The sequence below is a fragment of the Drosophila bipectinata genome, chromosome 3R (assembly GCF_030179905.1).
Source record: "Drosophila bipectinata strain 14024-0381.07 chromosome 3R, DbipHiC1v2, whole genome shotgun sequence".
NCBI lineage: Eukaryota > Metazoa > Arthropoda > Insecta > Diptera > Drosophilidae > Drosophila > Drosophila bipectinata.
Window position 1 is genome coordinate 14897784 of NC_091739.1, and position 17279 is coordinate 14915062.

Consider the following 17279-nt stretch of genomic DNA (forward strand, 5'->3'; position numbering starts at 1 on the left):
TATTTATTTAGTTGAAACTATTGTAAAATTATAATTATAAAAATTACATGAACAAAATCACATTTAGCTGAAACACACAAAACAAATAAAGAATTAAAAGAAACAGTAATCCAAAAGTTGGTCTTATTCATTTATTTATAATTTCAATTTGTCGTAAAATCGAAAATTCCGAATTAAAGGGGTACCCCTTGAAAAATATTCGCAAAATTTTAAAACAGTTTTTAAGGAAGGTTTAGTATGAGGGATTGAGCTTCTCGGGATCTCTAATCCCAGAAGTGTGAATATTTTGCTGATCCGATGTAAATTGTAGGAGCTATGGCAATCGGAAGAGCGAAAAATGTAGAAAGTCGTAAATTCCCAATTTTTAAGGGGTACCCCTTGGAAAAAATTCGAAAAATTTTAAAACGGTATTTAAGGAAGGTTTTGTATGAGGGATTGAGCTGCTCGGATCTCTTATCACAGAAATGTATATATTTTGCCGATCCGATGTAAATTGTAGGAGCTATGGCAATCGGAAGGACGAAAAATGTAGAAAATCGTAAATTCCCAATTTTTAAGGGGTACCCCTTGGAAAAAATTCGAAAAATTTAAAAGCGGTTTTTAAGGAAGGATTGGTATGAGGGATTGAGCTACTCGGATCCCTAATCACAGAAATGTATATATTTTTCCGATCCGATGTAAATTGTAGGAGCTATGTCAATCGAAGGGGCAAAAAATGTAGAAAATCGTAAACTCCCAATTTTTAAGGGGTAAAATTGTAAATTGTAGGAGCTATGGCAATCGAAAGGGCAAAAAATGTAGAAAATCGTAAATTCCCAATTTTTAAGGGGTGCCCCTTAAAAAAAATCGAAAAATTTCAAAACAGTTTTTATGTAAGGTTTTGTATGAGGGATTGAGCTACTCGGATCCCTAATCACAGAAATGTATATATTTTGCCGATCCGATGTAAATTGTAGGAGCTATGGCAATCGGAAGGGCGAAAAATGTGGAAAATCGTAAATTCCCAATTTTTAAGGGGTACCTCTTGGACAAAATTTGACAAATTTCAAAACGGTTTTTTAGGAAGGATTGGTATGAGGGATTGAGCTACTCCCTAATCACAGAAATGTATATCTTTTGCCGATCCGATGTAAATTGTAGGAGCTTTGGCAATCGGAAGGGCAAAACATGTAGAAAATCGTAAATTCCCAAATAAATCTACGTGGATAGCAGAAACGCTTAGAGAGATACCAGCATTAAGTATAACAGCTTTAACCGATTTCAGTAGAACAGTTTCTCAGAACGTATAACAGCCACATGGCGGAGCATCAGCTGCGCTCTCTCTCTCGGCGGCCATCACTAAAGCTGCAGATTGGCAGCCATTTTGTCTGATCGCCTGGAATCTCAATTTTGATGAGGGGTCGAAATTGCCATTTCTCATCGTCTGAGTCCTCAAAAGTATGCAACGTTTCTTGAAATTTAAAAATATCCCTTCAGGCTTAAAATAGTTTAAAGATTTCCCATTTAGGTAGTTATAAAATAAACAACTCACACAGATTTCTTTTTATTTAGGATTTATTTCAATTTTAATAACTTGACAATATTGTTTTTTTTTATCTTATATTCTGGTTGATCGGGTTAAATTGCAAATAATGTAATTTATAATTAATATTTATGTAATATTAAACTAACTCACAATCATTTGAATTAAGTATGTATAGTGTATGCATATGCATACTCTTCTAGGGTGCCCACGCAAAGCTTGCATGGCGGTATCAATGTGTATGAGTTGATCTTTCGATATTCGATAGTAAAACGAAAACGAACAAAACAGGCCGGCGATGGTCTCCACACATTTGAAAAACGTATTCTAAGAGAGAGATGACTCTGAGCTGCTACTGAATTTACACAAAATGCGCTGCGATCGCTGTGGTGCACACAGGGCGGCATAACAATTGCTCTTTACATTTACAATTTTCCCATTCGAGTGGGTGGTTTATGTGTGTTTATGTCATAATGGCTTGAATTAGCTTACAGTTCACGCTCTCAAAATGGTGTATTAATTACATATTAGTCTGGATCCCATTGCAGGGACTGCAGAGCAAAGAGGTGCATATGGGGATGCATTTCAACTAGCGTGTTAGCGAGTTTCTTATTTTACAATTACATTTTTATATATTCAATTTATCGGTTTGCAGTCGGTTGGGGGCAGCCCCTCTTCCTTGGGGTGTGTGTTTTTATGTATGTGTATGTGTATAGGTGTGCACATTTCAAGACATATACAATTAGGATGATCGAGTGCCGGGTGAGAGCACCGCACTATCAATATTATACACGATTTGGTTATCAGTACAGAACAAAACACTGTTTGGCGGGGTATGATACAATACAATGCACAGCTGGATGCGCAGGATTTGTATTAACAAACAATAGATCAATAGGATTGTGTATAGGAAACATATTCATATACAAGTCAAGTTGAAAAAAATTTAGCATAAAACTTTTGAACTTAAAATAAAAAAATAGAAAATATCGCCGTTTGTTGGATGGTCGATTGGTTGTTGGTCTAATCTACAATGCTAGTGCCTTGTGTGTATGTTTTCATGACTGAGTTATCGATTAGCGTTGCCTGTCAACAATAACCAAATCGCTGTAATTCTCATCTGGACAGACTGTGCGAGCGCTCGCGGCTGCTGCTGCCTGACGAGAGGGGTTGCTTGTTGCTCATCTCGCCCACCCGCTGGTGAGGAGGCAGCCTGTCGAAGAACGGATGTCGCAGGGCCTCACCTAGAATGGAGAAGGTATAGGTTAGGTTACATTTGTTAGTAAAGTGAAGTTAAGCAGCTTGCTTACCTAACGTGATGCGGGATGAGGGCTCGTACTCCAGCATCTTCTTGATCAGACTGAAGAGCTCACAGTGGTCCTCGCTGTCGCTCAACTGGCACAGGAACAACGGCTTGCAATGGTCGCGAACGTAGCGGCCGGCACTGGACTTCTCGTCCCAATCCAACTTACCATGGTAGAAGTACTTTGTTTTGGTTTTGCTGTAAAGAGTATGATTGCTACACGTTAAACGATTTCGGTGAAGGGAACTGCGCCTTGGGAAATGAAAGCATGAGCTGCATTGTATTACCGTGCCATGCGATATGGTATTTGTCCCAAGATTCGCTCCATCATGGCCAGGTGTTCGCGATTGTCGTGCGTTTGGAAGAGCGTGATCCCCAGATACAGTTCGAACAAGATGCAACTGTTGAAGAAATTAACATTAATATGCGCACTAAGATATTTACTAATTGATTGAGGTACTTACCCAATGGACCAAACGTCACAAGGCTGTGACCAACCCAGCTCCAGTATGACCTCGGGCGCGCGATAATGTCGCGTCGAGACAATTGTGCTGTGGTGTTCGTGGTCGAAGGTGGCCGATCCGAAGTCAATAAGACGCACATCCGTGCTTTTTACTCGGCGCACTTCTCGGTTCTGCAAAGTATTCGGTTTAAGAAAATGTGTTTCACATTGTGAGGGGTACAAGTAGACTTACAAGCTTATGATTATAGTGAGCAGTGTAATCCGAATCGACAAAAAGTATGTTCTCCGGCTTGAGATCTGTGTGCGTTAAACGATTGTCATGAAGAAATTTCACGGAGTAGCATAATTGATAGGCCATGTGGCGCACTTGGTCCAGCGGGTATGGCACATAGTTGTTCTCACGCTACAAAAAAACATAATTAGTAACGAAGTTATGGAAGATATAGGAGGGATCTTACCAAAAAATCGAAAACACTTAATCCCAACATTTCAAAAACTATACACATATGCCCGTGATAATCAAACCAGTCAACCATTTTTACACACAAGCTGTAATATAATTACAGATTAGGAATTGGATATCAAGTAATATTTGAAGAACTCACTGATCACAATGCGGATCCTTCTGGGCAATCTTTTCCAAGGCATTAATCTCGAGCTTGGCAGCTTCGCGGTACTTTTCCACGTTCTTTATAATCTTCAGGGCCATGCAGTAATCACTGGAATTTAAAAATAGAACATCGTGTTAGGTTGCTTGAGTGTAAAAGTTACCAATGAGTAATCAGACTTACCGCTCCATGTCTTTGACCTTGACCACACGTCCGAAAGTACCCTCGCCCAGTGTGGCCATGATCTTATCTGAAATTTGGGAAAAGGAAGACGAGTTATAGTAGTGTTTCGGGCAGTGTCCTTCGAAAGTGTTAAACGTTAGCTGACTTGTTTATTTTTTTTGTTCTAGAACTAAACCTGTAGCTGGAACTGAATACTGCATGATGAGGTCTGGGCAAGGTAGACCTATGCTTTAATTTCGACTTTAATCTAAGTGTCAACGGAAAGGAGTTTGTGTTTGTTTGCTTATTTCAATATTATTTCGTTAATTAGGGCGCCAAAGTTTGTGCTTGTGTACGTGAGACTTTCCCAGCTGAATTTCAAGGTGAAGGGGTACAAACAAGATTGTTGCCGGCAACAGTTTAATTAAAAGTCTCCAAAGACAAATTTCGGAAGTTGGAAAAGTTTTACGCGAAACTGACGAAAATTATGTGAAATCTTTTCGATTGTTGCTTTTCCTTTCTTTTAACATTTTTTTTTTGTCGCAAAACATATCTTAATTTCTGAAATACACGCGACGCGATCTTGGTCTTGCTGTTGTATATAATAATTAAGAAATAATAAGGAAAACTTGGAAATAGTTTAAACTAAAAGAGAGTTACAAGAGGAAGAAGAGTAGTGTCTTGCTTTTCAGATTTTTCTTCGGATTTCGGTTTCAGTTTCAGTTTCTGATTGCTCTGATTGTTGTTTTCTAAACATAAATATGGAAAAATTAAAAACAAAAAATTGTCACGAACATCTGTGATGGAGAATGTCTCCGGTGTGGTAAATTAAGTGACCATCAGCATCATCTTGTATGACGGGCTTTGCTGTCTGTTCGAGCAAGCGATCGATCGGGTCGGGTCGGAGGTCGGATCATATTGGGCGGAGCGGAGCGGGGCGCGATCGAAGGCGACGACGACGACGGGGTAGTAGTGGCAGTTGACGGTGTGAGGTTGTAGTTGCGATTGCGATTGCGTTGAGATGCGATGCGATACGATGGCAGGGCGCAGTCGAAGGATAATCGAGTTCGATTGTTTTGGTAGTGGGTTGCGAAGTTGTTGTAGAAGTTGGGGGGGGCGTGGTTGTTGTTGTTGTTGACGTTGCAAGATACAGACGTACACAGAAGGTAAAGTATGTAATTTGAAAGAGAGAAAAAGAAACAAAAAAGAAAGAGAAAAAGAAACAAAAATTGATATTTTCCAGGGGGAGGATGATCCAGTTCAGCCAGGTCCAGAGGTCCAGGTCATCAGGTGAGAGGTGATCAAGCCAATATTCATATCATCCCAGAGATCCAATCCAATCCAGATTCCCACGTTGGCATCGCAATCGCAATTCCGTTTCAAAATCCATTTCCATATCGGCCGAAGTCATTCCGTAACGTAAACCAACCAAAATCATCACATCATCATCATCATCCCCATCAAGTAGTATGTACATCAACCCATCATCATCATCATCATTGTGATTTTCATCATCATCATATTCAGAAAAAACACGAGAAAAATACGTTTCGTTTGTTCGATAAGAAAATTAGTTCGGACAAATTTTTGAGATTTGTGTTTACAAAAATGGTTAATATAATAATCATAAACATGTACAAACAATATCATATATATGTATAAAATGGCAAATAGGTATATATCGTATATATATGGTATATATAACGTATTATATATATCTTTATATATCTTTATAGGAAATTCACCCATTTGTGTGCTCCTCTTTAGCGGGCAATGAAAAAAATAACAAACATTTATGGTTCTTTATATGGTTTGTTTTCTTTTTTTCTAAAACTTTCTTATTAATTATTTAAGTTTGTTTAATTTTAAATGGTAAATGAACAATATTAAGCAGTTTTGGGTCAGGTTGTGGGTCTTACTTTGTCGAAAATTCATGCAAAACGGGCAGGCATCGGTTAGTGAAACAGAACACACGAAACATGGAACATAGTCCGCAGGGCTGTTAGCTTTTGCTGTTCTAGTAGGTCTGCTGTGGTGGAGCATAGGAGTCATCGATGGAATCGATAGCCTTATGCTGGTCTGTGGCGAGAAGTTTTCGGGAATGGTTGTAGTAGAGGGAGTCGAAAAGAAGACTGGGGATAAGGACAATGGGAGCCAGGGACAAGTTGCAGTTGCAGTTAGAAGAGGCGGCGCCAAGTCAAAGCTCAAGCTTAGGATTTCCCCCTTAGGTGGAGGGTGAGTCGTCTGCTTACAAAGGTCGAGAGTGTCTTTGGAATGCGTGACCTGTAGAACAGCGCCGACGAGGTGGCGCTCTTTGCCAGCGAATAGTTGTCGTGCTGCTGCAGGTACGAGGAGGAGGTGGACGGCTGCTGCTGGTAGCCATCCAGGTGGGATCGTTGCGGATACAGCGAGGAACCCAGGCCCAGGGCGTTGGAGCGCCGGCTGCTACTACTCGTGCTGCTGCCGTACGAGTCTTGGAGGTAGCTCGATCCGGAGCCAGGCTTGTAGCGATCGAACTCACTGAGCACGGCCGCGGTGCGGGAGCTGGCGCCCTGGTAGCGTTGCTGCTGCCGCCTCGCATCCGCAGCCGCCAGCCGTGCCCCGATTCCGCCAAAAGCCAGAGCTCCGGAGCTGGAGGAGTGCATCAGCTGGTTGCCGGGCTTGTACTTGGCGAGATCATTGTTGTTGCGATCTGAGTGGGTGGTCAGAAAACGACTCTGGTTGGTGGTTCCGAGGTGGTTCGAGGTCGACGCCGCCGCCGCTGCCGATGTCGTGTGGTTAGCGGAAGATAGAGCGGAAGTGCTAGTGGATAAAGTGGAGGAGCTAGTTGTGGTGTTGGAGGAGGAAGTAGTGGTGGTGTTGGCTGTGGCAGAAGAAGTGCATGTGGTGGTGCTGCCATTGGTGGCTGTCTGTGGCGTGGTTGTGTGGGTTAGTTGCAGCACACCGGGCGCCGCCGAATCGGTCTCGGTTTCTGTCTCGGCCTCATCGGAGCTACTCCCCGACGTGCTCTCATCGCTATCGTCACTAGTTACTTTTTTGGTTCGCGACTTCTTCTTGGGCGCCTCGAGTGGCGCCTCCACTACTGCCGCTGCTGCTGCTGCCGCTGTAGATGCCGCCGCTGCTGCCGCCGCCGTCTCCTTGGCCTTGTTGGCTTCCTGCTCCAGGGCGGCAGCCTCCGCTTCGGCGGCCGCCACTGCCGCCTCAGTTTTCTTTGCCTCCTCGGCCGCCTCCTCCATCCGCTTGACCCGATCCCTCAGCTCGCGGCGCTTTCGCATCCGCTCCTCGAACTTCTTAGCCTCGAGGAACTGGTTGTCCTCGCGCAGCAGCATCAAAATGGCAGCGTTGTCCTCCGACGAGCGGTCATCGGCCAGGATCTCGCGTTCCTCGGCGGTCAGCTCTGGCGGTGGCTGCTCCTTGCGTCGGTGGGCGAAGCGGTTTCTCGAGTTCAGGGGCCGATCTTCCACCGGGTGGTGGTCCGTCTGAATGTCGGCAGCCAGAAGCCCCTCCATGGTCTTGGTCCGGCCATAGGCTCTGGCCGATCGCTGGGAGGGGGCGGCCTCTTCTTCGCCCCCTCGCCGGCCATACCGACTGGACGGATAGCCCGTGGCCCCACCCAGGCGCAGGGCATCGTGGTAGTCATACCGCTGGCCGTAATCCAGGGGGTAGCTCTCGTCCAGCAGCCGATTGCCGCTGGTGAGGTAGCCACTGTCGGTGGAGTCGGCCATGTAGCGCTGCCTCTGTGCCCGGGTGCGGTAGGGAGTGCGCTCTTTGCGGTCGGAGGCGTTAAAGGAGCTGGAGGATAGCTTCGACTTGGCCAACTGGTGGGAGGTGGCCGAACGGAGCAGCCCGCTACTGCTGCTGGCGCCATAGTCGTCCGGTTCCAAAGTCTTGTCCCGATCCTCCTCGTGCCGCCGCCTTCCGGCCGCCCTCTCCAGGATGTCCGAATATTTGTTCTCCAGCCGGGAGATGGCCGACTGCTTGCCGCCGGTGGAGGTGCTGGTGGAGGAGGAGGTGGTTGAGGTGAGAGTGGTGGGTGTTCTGTCTCTGTCCAAGAGCAGATCTCGTCGCTGTAGTGGTTTCAGTTAAGATTCAGTTTCGGATTCAAGGGGTTAATGGAGAAGGAAAGTGCTTAGAAGCGGCGCTCGTGTGAAACCAACGGTGACGGGCGTAAAACTTTTTCCGCTCCACGAACGAAGCAGGCCCAGACATAGACCCAGACCCAGTCCCAGACTCTAGTTCAGACTTAGACCCATTTAAATGGCCTTTTCGGCAATGGCTAATTATGGGGTTGCTTGGCCTTTTCATTTCGCACAATTTCACCAACATTAAAGCCACTCTATCCGGCTTTCTCTCCAAGTATTTTTGGCCATGGGGTTGTTAGATAGATAGGTAGGCGGGAGAATACCCTTTATTTTTATTTAGAAATGCCTTCCGAAATCTAAACAAAAAAGTCCAAGGCGCGACGACCTTCAAAGTTTATATATAAAAATCGTGAAAATTGTGAATAGCTTTATACACACATCTGTGCCGAGCAGAGATACAAAAATATATCGGAATAGAGAGGGAAAAGCGACTCGGCGCTGTGTGTTGGGTTGGAATCGAAAATAAATTCGACAACGTAAACGCACACGGCAAGAATGATGCCCAAGATATAGAATATATAGCCTACAATATAGCAGCAGTGCTATAAAATAAACCCACACACCAGCATATACGACGAGGGGGAGAGCTTCTATAGCTATGTGTGGCAATAGGGGTAGCGCAGATCTGCTATCTGTAGTGCAATAATATATGGAAAGTATTCACTTTAATTGCGCACATTTCCCAACCTCTAAAAAGATGTCACTTATTTAGGGCAGTCACTGGCACTGACACTCTGTGTCTCTGTGTCTTTGGCTGACTCATTCCCGAGAGCAGGGACAGGTGGACAGGTGAGATGATTTCGTGTTTTCCAAAAATCTGAATGCCCAAGAAGTGAGTCAGACTCTCGAATTGGGAATCTCGAACTGGGTCTGTGTCTGGTTGTTGATTGTCTCCCGTTGCTTTGCACACCGCTCGCTTTTGGGCGGCCTTTTCCCTGTGGACATACTAACATCGTCTAGATCGCGGTCCCTCCTGCCTCCGCTGCCCAGGCCCCGGATCAGGGGCTTGTAGTAGCCACCCACCGGACTCAGGTGGGTGCGAAGTCTGTCCAGGGCACTGGCTGTGGTGGAGCTCTTCTGGTAGCGACCCATCAGGGCGGCACTGCTGCCGCTACCGCTGCTGCTGGGATGGTAGCCCAGACCGGCGGTGGAGCCCAGGCCGCCGCCTGCATAGTACCGTCTATGGCGATCGCTCATCTCTCGATCTCGATCACGATCGCGGTCCCGGTCCCTATCACGTTCCCTTTCCCCTTCCGGATGCCTCCGGCTAGACGCTGAGGATTTGTCCGAGCTACGGCGACGTTTGCTCTGCTTCTGGGACTGATTAGCTGCTGATCCGCTCTTGCCCTTGTTGTTATTATTATTGTTGCTGTCATTCGTTGGGGTCTTGGAGTGGCTGCGTCTCGAATCCTCGGCACTTTAAAGAGAAACCCAACACAATACAATTTCTAGGGGGTGTTGTATTTAGATTAATATTCCGATTTCGAATGCCTGGATACGGTTATCCATGCGACTCGCGACAACACGGACGGAACGGCGCGCTGCCACGACACGGACCAAAAATTAACTGAGGAAAAGTTTTTCGGTTTTTCGGAAAATTCATGCGACGACGATCCCCAAAAGCCTCATGAAAGAGGCAGCAGTGGCAGAGGCAGGCGGGTGCTGCTGCGAAGAATACCGAAGTAGATGAGGGAAATACTGCTGCTGCTGCTGGGGCTGCTGCGGTCAGAAAATATTGAGGAATCGTTTTTATTTTTGTGAAAAGTGTGAAAATATTGCGCACTTGCCAGAGAAGGAAAACAAGATGAGCGAGTGAGTCTGAGGAGAACATATGTAGGCAACGACGAGTGGGTGGGTGGTGGACGATCATATAGAATAGATCCAAATTCGATATAAAATAATTCTTTTGTCTGGATGACTGGTAGGTAGGTATTGCTGGTGGCGAATCGCACGCTTCATCAGAATGCATTTCACGTTGGTATATACTCTATAGTATTATATATATAGTATGTAGTAAATGGCAGAAGAGATTCGCTTCCGTCAGGTTAACCGGGAAATGATCGAAAGTCTTTGCGGGAAAGCCTTGAACTCTCGCCGACAAAAACAACAGCCAGAAGAACAATAAAACTGCTGCTGCTGTTTGGCGGAAAAGAAATAAAAAGAACAAAGCGAAGCGATTTACGTTTTATTTTAAATGTTAACCTGCTTGCGCATCTTAATACCATAATAAAGGAGCAATTGCAGTTAAAAACAGACAGTCGAACAAAAGAGAGAGTGAGTGCTGTTGAGGAAGTAGGGGTCTTGAGATATCTAGAGAATTTATTTGGTATTCCCCTCGGGAACATGCCAAGAGAATCACAATTGTGTGTTGGCCAAGTTAAGAGAGTCGGTCAAGAGGAAAGCTTTCCCTAGCTCTCAAGGCTCTCAAGCTTTTCCCAAACTTTTCTCGATCGAAAGTTTTCATTTAAAAAAGAATAATTGAAAGGCAGATATGAAATATTCAATCACACTCTGGACACAACCCGAAAGATTGTTTTTTTAATTAACGATTGCAGGTGATTACAGGTGTTAAGCTCCACTTGATTTACGGCCCACAATTAAGATGATAAATCAAAATCAACTCTCATCAAATCAAAATCAAGACCCACTCGCCCCCTCCCCCTCCCCCTCTCCTGACAGATTTATGGCAATGCGATTTTCACACTTTTTCGTGGTCGTCGGCCCTGGTGGGTGAGTTGTGGAGTTGAGTTTGGCAGCGCGAGTTCACCGTGCGCGGGTTCAACGCGATTAAAAACGCACTCGAGCTGTTTACATAATTGGCCTTCTGGCTACTCAGCTGGTGGAGGATTGCAGATCGCACACAGATCGCGCGGCGAGATGCTTTTTCAGCGGCGGAGCGAGGCGGAGCAGCGCGTTGCTGCACTGCAACTAAACTTGCAATTAAAACCGAGGCGGTGAGTGCCATGAAAATAGAAGGAAAATAAATGATGATCTGAGTGCGGACGCGAGCGATTTTTGACCGACTTTTTTTTTTTTCTTAAAACGCAAGAAAAGAAAAAAAAACCGCGACACGCAAAATTAAAAATAAATTATAAATCTTTTGGTTGATTTGTTTTTGCATCGATTACCGATTGCTGCGTGCCTGATGTTGCTGTTTCTCTTGTTGCTGTTGCTTTTGTTGCTCCTGTTGCTGTTGCTGTTGTTGCTGCTGATGTTTATTATCAGGTCGTTCGCTCGGATTCCTTCGAAATCGCTGCAGCAGACTGTTGCAGCTTTCGGAGAGCAGCTGAGTGACGCTGGCAGCGGTGGCGCTGCGCATATAGCGTCGCTGCGGACGCGGCTGCTGATGCACTGTCGCCTGTGACTGTGACTGCGACTGCGACGCTGCAGCAGACGCCTCCGAGTCAGCTGTTTTCCCATTCTCGGCAATTGGCAGAATCTTTTCGCTTTTTTCGCGATGAAAACGATTCAGAAATGTGGCCATTTCTTCTGGCCTTTACTCTTGCCCCTTTTTTGTTTGGTATTCGCGTGGGTCTCCGTCTCCTCCGCGAAAATGACGACAATCCGCTTAGCACTTAGATACACTGCCTCGCGGGTGTGTGGGGTTGTGGGGTGTTTGGTTGGATTGGGTAGGTGGGTGGTGTTTGGTGGGAAACTACTTCTACTCGTCTAGTCGCGTCCGAATTTTGATTTTTTTTTTTTTTTTTTTTGGCGGATACGACCGCGGATCCGTATCCGTATGCTCTTCTGACTTGGTCTATTTCATTAATTGTACTGATTTCTGGTATTTGTTGTGCTGTTTTTGGCGAGAGCGTTGTGATTTGTTGTAGAATCGAATAAAATAGAAAATGAATTGTACGTTGTTCTCGAAGTAGCAAAATAGCAATATGGTGGTGGCTGAGTTTTCTGGTATAATGGACCAGAATAGCACAGCGTATTTATGTGTAAAAATAATTGAAATTGTAAGAGAATTCGGCAGCTTCGACGGAAATAGACTCAAAAACAGCAGGAGCAGGAGCTCCCACTGTACTTGCTCTACAGCCCCGACAATTGGCAACATTTAACTCCATTCAAGATCTGATTAGAGCAGATAGAGCCTATCTTTGGAGAACACTTGACAGAAACACACACGCACTTTGAGCCATTCAATTTCGAATTTTTAATATTTCCTTAGCGCTTTTCAGCTTTTCACATTCGAGGCATCCGAAGAAACAAACAAAACCGAAATCAGCGCAACATGAACGAAAGCGCACGCCACAGCCACAAATACTAATTATAAAGATTGAAAATATCGGCGATGTCGGAGCCCCCAGTGGTCGGGACAGGGGCGAGAGCACGGTTCTTCTAACCGTGCGGGAGAGTGTTTTTCCCCCGTTTCTATTATTGTTGGGGCTGCCCAAGGAAAGAAGCCATTAGATCAGGTATGAGTGGTGTGGATATGCATCTTAAAGGGGTATTCTTCTAAAAATCTAATCAAAATTAATAAAATTGTAAGAAATTTTGAATAGAAAACCTTTTCAAATTACATCATCAGTGGATAGTTTCTTCTGATAGGTAAAGGGTATTAACTATTCGGCTATCTTGGCTATCTCCAAGCCCCCTAAGAGAGCACGAGAGCCATCGAGAGTGTTACATATTTTTAGACATCGGATTTTGCTGAAGGAGGAGCACTCCTTCTTCGCCGTTTCTGTGCTGTGTTGTTTAGTGTTTTTTAATTATTAAAACAATTACATGGCATTGAGAGTTCGGCAGTAGTTGGCAATAAATTAGTTGAACAAATAAAATTCTTGGAAGCAAGAGCATCACATCCAGCCATCAGGTAAACAAATAAACATAAATTAATAGAGGGAGGTGGGGGCGGCACTAGAAGCACTACTATTTATAGGGAAGAGCCAGCCAACCAGCCAGCCAGCCGAGTCCGCGAAAGAAATTGACATTGAATTTCTCGCAGTCGATTGTGCAATGCTGTCGATGTCGGTGATTTCGACAAGTGCAACTGCCAAGGGAGGTGGGAATTATGTGTGCCTGTTCTTGGGAACAACGCCTCATCACACTTGAAACGCCACAAGTACAGGAAGTGGCAACTTGGGGGCCATCAAGCGCTAGGGGCACGTTCCCGAGGCAGCTGAAGCGTAATTATCGTCTTCGTCGGAGGCCCTTTTGGAGCCCAGACCTATGAGTCAGTCGTCTATTTCGGGGAAATACTTTCTTTTAAGAAGCGGAAAGCAAGGCAGCTAGTTGTGGTTAGTGGGCAGTTTGCAATACAACTACTAGTACACATGTGCAACACACGCAAGACACAAGATACAAGATACAAGATACAAGATACAAGACACAAGCGCAGCAAAAATGACGAAAATAAGTTGTTTGGTGGAATATATAGAATCTACCTCGATGAAATGCAGTCCCAAAGCGGACTTGGACATTTCATTTTGTTGCTGTTGTTGTTGTTGTTGTTGCTGATGATTGAATATGACAGAATTGCTTTGTTGTAGTTGCTGCTGATGTTGTTGCTGCTGTTGCGGTTGCTGTGGTTGCACGCCCGTTGAGGATGACGCCGCCGCCGGCGACGCGTAAAACAATTGCGTATTTGTATTTGGATCATATTGTAGCCCAGAAGCAGCCGCTCCACCACCTCCAACACCTCCACCGCCTGCGGAAGCATTCACAAACGGCGTATGCGGATGTGGTTGCTGTTGCTGTTGTTGTTGTTGGTACTTGACCGGTTGCATTTGATTCGGCTTGGGATAGGCATACGGATCAAAGGTCTGCAGCGGCTTCCGCTCCGGCAGCGCCGGCTGCTGCTGCTTGGGGAGATTATAGTAATTCCGACTCATCATGCCCAGCCCAAAGTTGGAATGCTGTTGCTGGGGGTGCTGATGTTGCTGCTGCTGTTGCTGCTGTTGGTGTTGTTGCTGGTGCTGATGGAAGTGCAGGGCCGTGGGTCGCTGGGCGGAACTAAAGGAGACAGAGTGCGTCAGGGGAGCTCCTCCCGATCGCGGGTAGCCCATTTTTGAGGGCCCCTGGTAGCCGTACATCTGCGGCATCATCCCGGGCGGCTGTTGAGACAAAGGCTGCCCAAACTTATTCTCCTTGTTGGTGTTCTTCTGGAGGAACATGGCCAGGCCCGATTTGGGCGCTTGCTTGTTAACATTCGAGGAGGAGTAAGACTGCTGCAGCTTGTGCGGCAAGTGCTGCTGCTGCTGGTGGGGCATGTGCTGTTGCTGCTGTTGCATGAAGGGATCACTGGCTCCATTCATGGCCGAGCAGGCGAAGCTGTTCCAGTTAAGGAAAGGTCGCTTATGCTGAGGATACTGCTGTTGTTGCTGCTGCTGATCCTGATACTGCTGCTGTTGCTGTTGCAACAATCTCTGATATCCACCCATGGGCACTTGTGAGGTGGAGTTGGACTTGCCTATCGGATAGCAGATCCTTTGCTGCTGTTGCTGTTGAAGCAACGGCTTCTGCGGATCGTAGAGCTGCACTGGCACGGGAATCTGCGATTCACCCAAGTACTTGGTCCCATTGTTGGTGTTGCTGCTGCTATTGCTGCTCGGGGGGCCTTCGCCCGTGGTCTTCGGCTCTTTGTGATCGCCCTCTGCCGCCGCCGCCAACGACTGCGACTGCGACATCGACATCGACATGAGTGCATTATTATTACCGCCGTTGTGGTTGCTATTGTTGTTGCTATTGCTGCCAGTGGCGTTGTTGGTCTTCAACTTTAGCATGTCGTTCAAGCATTTTTCTAGCTTGTTGTCAACATCTTTCTGGCACTTTGTGGTCGCTGCTGACGAGCCGGCCGATGCCGATGACGAGGATGACGATGTTGGCACCTCCAAGTTGGCAGCTGCAGCGCCACTAGACTGCGATTGCTGCTGTTGTGGTTGCTGCTGCTCACTGGGGGCCGATGTTGCTGTTGTCGTTGGCGCACTGGTCGCCGTCGTAGTTGCCGTCGCGGTCGTCGTGGCAGTGGCCGGGGCGATGTGAAACGATGAGGTGAACTTGGAGAGCTGCGGCAGGTGAGTGGTGCAACAATTGGTCACAGTGAAGCTGCTGGTGCTAATGGTACTGTTGCTCTTCTCCGACTTGCGCTCAAGGGAAACAGAGTCGCCGGGATTTCCACCACTCTCACTTGGTGGCGCCACTTGGGCCTCTTTGGGCGCCACTGGCTGCGGGTTGTACGTCTCTTGTGGGCGGCGGAAGAAGGCAGCCGCACACCTGGGCGACGGAACACACGAACTGCTGGAACTCTTCAGAACGCCGCTGGCTTTCGTTGTGGCCACTGCAGCCGGGACAGCTGCCTTGGGAGCCTCCTTTGTCGGCGGCTGCTCCTTCCGAGGCTGCGATGTCATCAATATCGCCGAGTTGGAAGTACTCCTGCTGAGCGATGGCAAGTGCTTCATGTAGCAGGGTATGTGCGTGCGGCTAGAGGTTCGCAACAGGGGAGCTGGTCCTCCTGCGCCCGGCACATGCGTCATGGACACGCTCTTGGGCAGAGCCTGGGACTGAAACGGATGTACTTGAGGCTGCGTCTGGGGCGGCTGTGGCTGTGGCTGCTTGACAGGAACCCTGCTCACGAAGCTACCACCTCCCGTCGATGGCGACTGCTCGTTGCAGATGAGCTTGTAGAGATCGTCCTTGGTCACCGCCTGACGAACCTTGAGATCCAGGTGGGACAGCGAGGCATTCTTCTGCAGCTTGTTCTGCTGCGGTCGCTGCAGCTCCTTCTGGGCCGCCTCGGCCACCGTGGGGTCGAAGATGGCCAACTTCTTGGCCGTCTTGGCGTCCACCTTGAAGGGCTGGCCCGCATCCCCCAGCTGGGCGCCACAAATCTTCTCGTAGTTCCAGAAGGTGCGCTTCGGGGTCTGCCGCTTCTGGGAACTGGTCAGGTTTTCGCTCCAGAAGTCGTTCATCAGCTGCTTGTTCAGCGACAAGTTGGAGCCACTCTGCAGTCCATTCTTGGCGGGAAGCGGGCGCATCGGGGTCGGGGTGCTCAGTGGCATGTTGGAGCTGGAGATGCTGCGCTGCAGCTTGGGTTCACCACTGGTCTGGGCAAAGATCGAGGGATAGGCCATGCGGGGGGCCACTCCACGATTACTGGGATTCTGGGCAAAGTTTATGGACGATGACTTGGACAAGCCCGAGGAGGTGGTGGGAAGACCCCCTCCCACCGGCCCTCCTGGGGCTGTTTTCGTCACCGACTGTTGGGAGTTGGACTTCGCCAATGGGTGCTGCTGGCGCTTGAGCTTGTCGTAGAGATCCTCGCACTCCTGGAACTCCTGATGCAGCTTTCTGTCCAGCTCACTGTAGTCGGGCAGGCTCTTCAGATACTTGTTCATCATCTCGATCTCGGCGTCGTAGAAATTAGCATCCAACTTGGCACTATTCGTGGCAGCGGCCGATTTCTCCTCCAGTTCCTGTTGCTGCTGCAGCAACTTGTCCAGACTGATCTCCGGAGCTGCCGGTTTGGCGGCATTTTTGGGCGCCCGACACGGCACTGGCGGCGGCGGCGACGACGAGGGTGAACTGGACGACGACAGCGATATACTTGACGCCGGACTAGAGGCGATGGTGGCCATAAGCCGCGACGGCAAGGCCGGGCCAGAGGCACTGCTGATCGTCCCGGTGGCAGCATTGTAGGCCAGAGGATGGTGCTTGCGGGGCAAGGGAGGCGTGGACTTGGGACTCGCCGGCAGCATCGGCGGGCGACTCTTTCGTATGGCCAACGGCGATGATATGGGAGATCTCACGGCGCACTTGCTCTCCGGGATGCTGGACGACATAACCGAGGCGAATTGCGGCGAGACCATTTGGAAGAACTGCTGGCCGCTGGCGGGCGGCGGCGTGGGCTTCTGCATGGCTGCTGGCTGGGATTGGCTGGTGTCCTCTTTGGGTTTCAGGTTTGCGGCTGCGGGGGGAGCCGTGTGGGGCACTCCAACTGCTGGCTTGCCCGCATCTTCACTCATCTAGAGGAACAACAATCGCGAACTGCGAAAAGTTTCGATTTTTCGTTGAAATTCGAGACCCGACCGCGAACTTTTACTTCTTCGAGTGTTCTGTGTGTGCGTTGAGCTATCAA

At 47.7% G+C, this 17279-nt stretch overlaps 1 protein-coding gene across 6 annotated transcripts in view; it reads right to left on the reverse strand.

Moving 5' to 3' along the window:
- Positions 1-1536: 1536 nt before the first annotated feature.
- The window catches only part of Doa (Darkener of apricot), a 34185-nt gene continuing 18442 nt past the window's right edge, over positions 1537-17279 (reverse strand). For 2 of the 6 annotated variants that reach the window (XM_017247567.3, XM_070280750.1), the window contains 9 exons: positions 4854-4929; positions 4080-4146; positions 3894-4007; positions 3747-3837; positions 3521-3691; positions 3290-3459; positions 3113-3226; positions 2833-3023; positions 1537-2766 (listed from right to left, as the gene is read on the reverse strand). In XM_017247567.3, the coding sequence (XP_017103056.2) occupies positions 2639-2766; positions 2833-3023; positions 3113-3226; positions 3290-3459; positions 3521-3691; positions 3747-3837; positions 3894-4007; positions 4080-4146; positions 4854-4929 (1122 nt within the window). In that variant the 3' untranslated portion in view covers positions 1537-2638. Of the gene's footprint in view, positions 2767-2832; positions 3042-3112; positions 3227-3289; positions 3460-3520; positions 3692-3746; positions 3838-3893; positions 4008-4079; positions 4147-4853; positions 4930-6310; positions 8126-9151; positions 9618-11328; positions 12238-13590; positions 17254-17279 lie in introns of those variants that run through there. The other 4 variants (XM_070280749.1, XM_017247560.3, XM_017247568.3 and 1 more) reach the window with 4 other exon arrangements.